We start from the raw sequence: 9,659 nt of genomic DNA, 5'->3' as shown, positions 1-9,659 counted from the left end.
TATTTTGTGCGTAATTATATGCAGGGTATGGCAGATTCTGAATCCGCGCAATCTCATTTTCTGTCCGCATTCCCTTCTCACAGGTTACACATGCAGCAAATGCCCAGATGCTCAAGTGTTCTACGTCAAGAGCAGCTTGGCGTCGTGCAAGAGACACCCGTTGATATGTGGCTGATTCACTAGAAAACTCGCATCTCTGTTGCCACTCTCCATCAAGTGGGATTTCTAACTATTTTTTGTGCTGCTCTGTGGTGTACTAGCTGCCGCATGGACGCTGTGAAGGCTTACCTTCTACTTGCTCTGGCTTTTAGTAGTGAAGGACGGGCTAACCTTTGAGGGAGGTATTTCCTTTTGCTTGCAAAAATGTTTACCAGCCTAACCAAGTGATACGTGCGTACTGGAAACAGCAGCGCGAACACAGGCGGACGACGGACGACGAAATAGGTAGGAACACACACGAGCGCAAGTTCAGCTAAGTTCATTTTTGAAGACAGTGGTATTAAAGACGCTGGTGAACTTGACAAAGGTTAAAAGCCGTGCATGCGTGGCAGAAACAGCCACGAGCGACAAGAAAAACAATATGAAAAAGCCATGTCATTTAGAATAAACGTGCGTGAAAAACGAGAACTATCGGACAAATCTTTCGAAAAAGCGAAATATTTGTCCGATGAGTGATACTACCCAACGAGAAATACTCTTGAGAACTGCAAGTCTTTCCCACTAAGGGCAACAGATAACTTGGTTATGTATTTGTTTCGTTTGTGATCAATAAATATTCCTTCAGGGACTCCTCTGGTGTTGAGGTATAGAGCAGAAAGAACGGTTGTTTCATCACAAAGACCAGAACACAAGAGGACTTATGGAAGAATTATTTATTGATCACAAAGGAAAATTCATAAGCAAGGTTTTTGTGACCCTTAGTGGGAAAGAGTTGCCGCAGTATTTCACGTTAATATCACTTACAGGACAAACCTTTCAGTCTTCATGTGTTTTTTTTTGTTTTTGACGCACATGTCTGTTCTACAGGAGATGTCTTTCGGTCCTTTTTTGTTCTGCCGGGCTGTTTCTGCTGCGCACCCATGGCTTTTTCTTTGTGAAGTTGGCAAATGTGTTTAAGATGTTTGTCTTCACGAATAAACTTCTAGTTGAGTCAGGGTTCATGTGTGTTCCTACCTTAATTCATCCTTCTCGTGTCTGTTTGGGTGGTTGTCATATATAAATGTACACCGAATCGGCGAAGTGTCCATAGAATCGATACATGAAATATTTGCGCTGTTTATTTCAGGAAGAACGCTATAGGGTCTTCTCTGTTTTTACCACTGATGTACATTTTTCTAGTTCAACTTCAAGGAGCCCCTGAGGAAGCCAATAACAGTGATGGTAACTTCATTCGTGTGAGATTTATGAATTTCATCCATTCAAGGCATGACATGTCACAAGCCTGTAGGTATGCAAGTATTCGTACGTTTTAAGCATACTGAGCTCTAGTTTTCGGTTCTCATGACGCTGCTTTGTACTGTGCTGCATCCTCCAGGCGCAGCAACCTTCCTTTATGCCTTCAGTGCATGGGCTCTTATTGTAAATATTGGAGAAAAAATTGTCTTGAGCTTAAATATGCATGTGTATCACTTGAAATTTCTTTTCAACACGGGTGCTGTATCTCCCTCCGTCTTTGTTACTGCTTTGTCCCAAATTTTTGCAACTTTTATGTATTTTATGCAATAAAATTCTGGTAGCATTTTAATAACACTTTACCCGCGCAATTGAGGTCATTGGTTTTTCGTATACGCATTTATTTGCGTTTTTCGCTGTCTCACCAATCTGGCTGTCCAGTCATTGAAACCTCTTCCCATCCTTTATGACGATTTCTGGGGTACTTGATATTGCAAGTGCAGGTGACCATCTATTTGGCTCTTTGGAATTGTGTCAGCCGTGTGTTACTACACCAATTTCCTGTGCTAAATAATTATGTTTTCTCTTATTGTTCAAGGTATTAGCCTTGCCTTATCTCCTTATTGACTGAAGTACCACGTAGTTGCTGGTATAGTGAAAAAGGCCCCAAAAAGAAATCTAATTAGCTTTGTGCAAGTTCAGAAAAATTAACTGAAAATGAGCTCACTAAATTGAGGAAATACCACCAACAAACTCTTCTGTACCTCAATTTAAAATATACAAATGGTGTACTGTTCTTGCAAACCTGGCTCGTAAGAAACATGATTCAGGTGTTCACCATGCCACAAAACTTTCTAAATGATGTCTCATCAATTAATAGCTAAGTTGAGTGATGTATTTTATAAAATAATTGGGCAACCTGAAGAAATATACATCTCGAAGACGAAAAGCTCAGACAAGTCTACTTTGGTAGTTCATGAAATTTTAATCGTGGTGAAAGACGTGTGCTAAAGCTTGTATATATTTACGTGAAGTCACTTGTTTCAAGTCTGTTATTTTGCCTTCTCACAATCAGCCGTAACTGTTCCTGTGATGGGTTAGTGCGCGAAAACTTTTAATGTAACGTATTCAAATGTCTTGTGTGTGTTCACATGCAAGCAGCTTCAAGTGTTAATGTGTTCAAAGTTGGTTGTTAAAAGGGTATGCTTAAGCCCTGCCTTTTGAGTCGCTTTGCCTTCTAGTCAAACTTAAGTCGCAAGGGAAGACCACAATGATCGTTTTGATTTAATTCATATGTGTAGGTTTTTTCAGATGTATTTACACTGTTAAAAGTCCTGTAGGTAGTAGCCTGTCTCCAGGTTCGATGTAGTGGTGCGTTATGTACTGTAATAAAGTTTCATGGGCACGCATCTTTAGTGTAAATAAACGTACTTCAAATTGATCAGTCTCTCCTTTGCTTTTGTTTGTGAAAGTTATGAGCAGATACCAAGGCATGCAAGTGCGAATAGCAAAGTAATTTCAATATATGAATAAAAATCTACTATGCCAACGAAATGTCAAACATATTTCAATGGCCACTTCTGAAATCTCAATGCCATCTCAACTGGATCACAACGTACTTTTGAGTGCTGTGACAACAATAACTCAACAACAGGTCAGCAGAACTACCACAACGTCAGTTCAATGCATTATCAATGGTAACCCAACAACAATTCAATAAAATTAACACAACGAACCGTTTAAGCGCAATGGAATTTCAATGGTAATTTAACAATTATTCAACATTGAGACAGCCAATGGTGTTCCAATTAAATTCCAGTGGCCAATATTCAAAACCACTCAACAATCAGCCCAACAATTCTCCAACAAAATTTTCACAATTCCTCAATGAAAAACTCAACATTGACCAATATTAATTCAATGCCTTCTCAATAATGTTTTTGTACGGGTTCATCACTGCAATACAAGCGCCTTGAAAGTATCACAAGGCATGCATCAGTGTGGTTTACAACTTTTATATAAAAAAGAAACGCAAGCATGGACGCACTATAGAAACCGACAGCCACTGCTTCTCAGCGATGCTTGCGTATGAGAGGGCACTTGCTGGTTGGGTTCATCAAGGAACCGGGTGGGCACGAGAATGCCTTGGCAAACTCTTTTGTGTTCATCAAAGGACCATTGACCTTGTACCACGCTGGACTGCTTGCCTGTGAGGTCCTAAGTTGGCTCCCGCCAGCGAGGAGCCCCAACTTCCGACTTTCGCAGAAGTTCCTCGCGTACTCAACGAAGAACGCTCGCGTCATATCGAGATTTTCGCTGCCTTTGAAGCGATAAAGCTTGTGTCTCGCGGTGACGTAGAACCAATACGCATCAAAACTGCTGCTGAGGGCAAGGGCATCGAACAAATTGTCCAGAGTATGGCCTGTGTTTGCAGATGGCAGTGACGAGTGCGACGAAGAATTGGCCACTTTGCGTCCGACAGTAGAGTATTGCTCCCAGAGACAATCCGCCGCAGTTTCGAAGTACCGAAGTGGATTCCATGTCATGTTGTCCAGCGCCAAATCGGTGCTCGTGAAATACAGTGCCTTGTACAAGGTATGGTAGACTCGTGGACCAATTCTGGCCAATTGTAGGTGGAGGACTGAAACATCTAGCGCCCTGCGGAGGCTGAAGACTGGAAGTGGGACTTCTAGAACCTTGTAAGGGAATGCAAGGCTCGCCGTCGTGCTGAGGAATCCGCCTTTCCAGTGGACCACCGAGAAATCACTGGTGGCATCCCTCCTGGTCTGCACCACGGACTGCAGGAAGCCTATGACAGACCGAGCATCAGACGCGTTCAACCGCTCGTAGGCAGAAGAGAGCCTGTCGAAGGTCCAGGTGTGCTCCATGATCTCTGGATTCAGCACCTGTTGAAGGAGAGACGTTGGGTTACAACACACTACACGGTTTATCACTAATGAAAAGCCTTATAAAGTTATCCTACTATCAGCCACTTCCAGCTCTTTATTAGGAAATTGTTTTCAAACGGATGGCATAAAATAGGATTATGATTGTACTAGGTCAAGTTTGACCACGTTTAAATCTGCTTAGTCCATTGCCGTTTTATCTTTTTCAGTCCTGCCCTTTTTAGCCCTCTTTAGCCCTCTTAAATCTGCCCCCTTTAAGCCACTCCTGTTTGATTCCGTTTAGTCCCATAATGTTTACTTCTGTTCGGATCTATTTGTTCCCGCATTCGGACTAGGCTTGTTTAGTATGGTGGGATGTCGCTTCCAGTAATTGACTCTTTAATCCTATTTGGCGCACTTATCAATTTGTGATCAGCCTGAAGACAAGTTGATCAGCGTTTTGTTAGATCTAAGAATGCCTCTCTCCTATCCTTCGTCTGTGGTTGAAAGCATGTTCCACATCCGATGCCAAGGTTTTAGAGCGGTGGTGCTGATTAACACACCCAGGGTTAGCTTTCGTAAAAGAGAAATACCCATGGAAGTGGATGGTGAAACTGCGCCTTGGTAGCTCAATTGGAAGCGCATCACATACGTACTGCGAAGACGTAGGATCATGACCCATCGGCGGCAAGTTGTTTTTCTATCCACTTTTATTTCCAATTATTTATTATTTGTTTAATTCACTTATTAAGTACAAGTAATTTCCCCTATGATGTATTCGCTGTCATTGTTTATAGGCTTCTTATGAATAATAAAAACTGGGCCCCTCGGTTATCCCCCTTCTTTCTCGTTCTGTTATATGTAGGTTTGCCTGATATGTTGCTTAACTCAAACAAGAGCACAATTCTTTGCATAAATTCATTAGCACAACCAATGCTGGCGTGACACATATTGAATAAGTATTGTATGAACTATGATCGTATTAACCATGAAGAAGCTCGTTCGGAGAAACTCAGTCCAAACAACATGAAGAAATTTGTATGCGCTATGAGAACATGCAACCTGAAAAAGGTTGGTACTTCATCTTCACATTTACTACCCACCGTGGTTGCTCAGTGGCTATGGTGTTGGTCTGCTGAGCACGAGGTCGCGGGATTGAATCCCGGCCACGGCAGCCGCATTTTGATGGGGGCGAAATACGAAAACACCCGTGTACTTGGATTTAGGTGCACGTTAAAGAACCTCAGGCGGTCGAAATTTCTGGAGTCCCCCACTACGGCGTGCCTCTTAATCAGAAAGTGGCTTTGGCACGTAAAACTCCATAATTTTTTTTCACATTTACTACAGATATGCGAACGTAATTATAGTAAGTGTAATACACGAACGATCACGTGTACTGATCTTAGTGCATTGTGTTGCTGCAAAGGTGTGTTCGCTAATGAATGGTAAAGCATAACTTTGAGGTGAAGAATATCAGCTGAAGTAGTTACTTGCACTTGCAGATGAAACAGATACGTATACTTTATTTATATTTTCATGTACCCCCATATCAGCATTTCTTATACTTGAAGTCCTCCGGTCTAGGCAAGAACATGTTATATATCCCACAGGTATCGCTTATTGAACCTCCTAATGGTACTGCGATACACGAAGTCTGCGGACAAAAGTCTATTAAAATGTGCTTCTAGCTGAAACCATGTAGGGCATCTGAATAAGTACAGAAATGCCAACAATTTTTGTTTAACTACGGCAACAAGTTAACGCATCGGCTATCGCTGTTCGGCCTATGTTCACAGAGAATAAAATGCTTCTGCGTTCACAACATAAATACTGAATGAATCTTATTAAAAATATGTGTTTCTTGCAATGCCTATCATTCTTAAACGAACAAGCATTACTGTGGTAGGATAAGCTGCCACTACTAGCAGGCCACTGAATCAAGTTATAAAAAGAGCGCACAGACTATTTAATTACTAATAATTACTAGTATAAAGCAGCAAAAGTAACCAAAGCATAAAATGTACTTTTCACAGTAGCACGGACAAGTCAAGGTGGTAAATAAATTACTCGGAAAGTACTGATCTACCAGCAAAGGCGATACCGTGGTGGTTCAGTGGCTTTGACTTAGCCCGAGGGCAGGGGATCGAATCCCGGCCACAATGACTCCATTTCAGCCGCGGCGAAATACTAAAAAAAAGTATGTGATGAATTGGTCTGACATCAAAGAACACTAGGTGATTAAAATACGGTGAAACCCCGTTAACTCGACCTTTTGAAAACTGAGGAAATTGCAAAAATAATGGGTTCCGAGATCAACAGGTTCGCAAATATATAAAGCCCTGGCCAGGCAAACACCACATAGAGCATTTTAATATAGGCGCCAGTAGCGTTTATTTCTCGCTATACATAACTATAACATAATTCGTATTTTTGGTCGATCGCTTTTGCAAGATACTGTGCGACTTAGCACCCACCATGTGGGGCATCTACGGACAAGAGCGATCCTCGCACAGAGCCAAGCAAGCGCTCTTGCACGTAAGCACCGACGCGTATAATGCCCATTCATGCGAAATATCACACCAGATCTGGTATCTGAAAATGTAATCGACCGGGAATTCCGCCCAAGGGCCATGACTGGGTACCCGTACCTTCCGCTTGATTACGTGCCACTCTTTCATAGACTGCTCTCGGTTGCCTTATCAGATTGTGAACGCATGTGGAGCATGACTATGACCACTGACGACGCAGAATAAGAAACGACGTCACAAATGGCATCGCTGCTATATTGCGGTCCCGAAGATGTGACTAAAAGGTGCTAAACATAGCAAACAATCGGTGCAGCTGCTGTAGCGTACGCCATGGCTTAGCGCGCAGATCCACGTAAAGAACACAGAGCACGGGAAAAAACAAGCTGATGACGCTCCACGGAAACGTGGGCATACATGCATGTTGTGGAGGTCACACATACCTACTTGCCCTCATCGGGCTTTTTCAGGGGTTAAAGAAGGACTCTGTCCGGATTATCAATGGGATCACAGCCTGCCGTGAACAGTGGATAATAAAGAGTCGCGTAGAATTAAGCAGTACTTGCTATACACTTGTGGTCTTGACACATTTGGCAATGTCCAATCATCGAGAAAGTTTGGAAACGTCTTGGTAGTGACATCTTCCCGACATTTTCGCAGTCAAGGTTTGCAGATACCGGAAGCACAGCGCGAAACCATATTGAGAGAAGAGGTGGAAAATACATGGAGTTGACACCAAGTCAGGAAAAAAAAGAAAAGCTGGCTTAACCAATATTTCAAGATTTCGAAGTTCCAGTCAACAAGGACTTACGGTATAATCAGTAGTCCCCCACTATAGCGCTCCTCAATATCGCGTCGTAGTTTTGGTATGTAAAACCACTTAAATATATTTTTTTTAAATATGGGGTTTTACTTGCCAAAACCACTTTCTGATTATGGGGCACACCATAGTGGAGGACTCCGAAAATTTTGACCAACTGGGGTTCTTTAACGTGCACCTAAGTACACGGGTGTTTTCTGCTACATCGAAATGTGGCCGCCGTGGCCGGGATTCGATCCCGTGACCTGGTCAGCCCAATACCATAGCCATTGAGTAATCACGGCGGGTATTTTTTCAAAGCAAATAATAACTGCGTAAGGCCAAATGCTAATACGGCAGTAGTTCATAGCAGCTACATTTACTAAAATTTCGTACTTTCCAAAACAAGATATTGGCAGATCGTCTGAGCAAGGATGTACTTATGCAAATTGCCATTAGATTTAGATGGCCTAATTTTGCCGTACCTTCCTTAGATATAACCAAAATGAAGGTGCAGTGTACATCCATGATGTTGACTACAGCTAAAAATTTTGGCACCCTTTCTTGAAGTAAGAAGGGCATGGTATTGTTCCAAACAATAGCGTTAATTCGCCTTGTGATTGTTAGCCTATGCATGCGGGCTTCAAACTTGTTACCTCCGCAGACCCCTGCACCGATTCACTAGTCACATTGCGCCCCCTTTCTTCAGCTTTTCTTCGCGCAATGATGCAGATAAAGACATTGACCTGAGTTTGCAATTGTTAATGAATTCTGTTTTATAATGATGTTGGCACTGAACTAGCCAAAGCAAGAAAGCTTACGTTCTGGAGCCAAGACAGATTATTGGTTTACACCATGGCAGGTAAGCTTGCGGACTTTTCTTTTACTTCAAGAACTAGGTGACTGAAAGCATGTTCCAAATTGAGTATCACACTCGCCAGGATCGAGTAAAACTCCCTTCAGGATCGAAGCTCAATCCTTTGCGCACAATGGCTGTGTCAGGTTTAGTGGGCTCGTAGGAAGAAAAGCTGAGGATAACTCCTTCGTTTGAACGGGCTCTTTTGGTTTTATACGTCAAGGTTTCGTGCACATGTCTGCACAGGTGGTCAATTAGCATCGCTGTGAAGTTGATATGGTTCTTTAAGACCTGCAAGACAGGAGCAATGGCCTGCTGTAGTTGACACCTTTGGATACCTCAGTTTCCAGGCCCTTGATTTTTTGTCAGCATTCTTGAACTCGTACTTCCAGTAATTACTTTCTGGCTGCGCGTATTATCTTGACGCTGCACACTGACACTACTAATGCCTTCAAGTGCGAACTTTTATAGATAAGGTTATTCTCTTTGCAAGTCTGGTTGAAGGAAAGGCGGCACTGAAGGAGTATATTCTGAAAGCGAGTGAGAAATTAGTATGTCCTTGTTATTTGTTCATAGGTTCTGTATGAGATGTCAAAGGTTAACCGAAAATTAATCTAGTCAGGTAAGATGATGATAAAGCCGTGGTCATTGCCTAAGTGACTATCATCATGTTACTAATTAGATAAATTTTGTGAACCCTTGAGTAGTTCCTATAGAACTACTGATAAGATGTTACCAAGATTCGCTGGTTCATTTAAGTAAGGTCTAGAATAGTCACTTGCGAGTGCCACCTTTGCTTCAGACACACTTGCAAACCAAAAAAACCTCATTCTGAAAATTCTGCACTTATAGACATCGATAGAGTCAGTATGAGCCCTCAAGAAAATTCGGCAACCAGCGAAATTACTGACAGCACGAACACAAGTATGCCAACAGAAAAGCAATGGCTCTAAAGCCGAGGCATTTTTGCGAAGCGCCAACTACAGAAGGTCACTGTTCCTGAGTTACGGCGTGCACAACTCTATGACAATAGATGCCGACGCTTGCGGAGCACCCGTACACATAGTGACAGAAAGAGAATTTGATACCCCATCCAATTGCGTGAAATGCATGAATCTTATGTCTATCTTGTCTTATTTCTGACGTAACAGTTCTGTAGAGACACGCAAGGTGGAGAGAAGTACTTAATTAAGGAAAAATTA

At 42.3% G+C, this 9,659-nt stretch overlaps 1 protein-coding gene across 5 annotated transcripts in view; it reads right to left on the bottom strand.

Annotated features, from left to right (window-relative positions):
- Positions 1 to 3,391: 3,391 nt before the first annotated feature.
- LOC135913372 (neprilysin-2-like) overlaps positions 3,392 to 9,659 on the bottom strand; it is a 472,005-nt gene continuing 465,737 nt past the window's right edge. For all 5 annotated transcript variants that reach the window (XM_065445971.2, XM_065445968.1, XM_065445970.1 and 2 more), the window contains exon 9: positions 3,392 to 4,298. In XM_065445971.2, the coding sequence (XP_065302043.1) occupies positions 3,465 to 4,298 (834 nt within the window). In that variant the 3' untranslated portion in view covers positions 3,392 to 3,464. The remainder of the gene's footprint in view (positions 4,299 to 9,659) is intronic.

The sequence above is a fragment of the Dermacentor albipictus genome, chromosome 1, assembly GCF_038994185.2.
Source record: "Dermacentor albipictus isolate Rhodes 1998 colony chromosome 1, USDA_Dalb.pri_finalv2, whole genome shotgun sequence".
Lineage (NCBI taxonomy): Eukaryota > Metazoa > Arthropoda > Arachnida > Ixodida > Ixodidae > Dermacentor > Dermacentor albipictus.
Note: the sequence above shows the minus strand (reverse complement) of the source record. Positions and strands in the feature narration are given on the sequence as shown.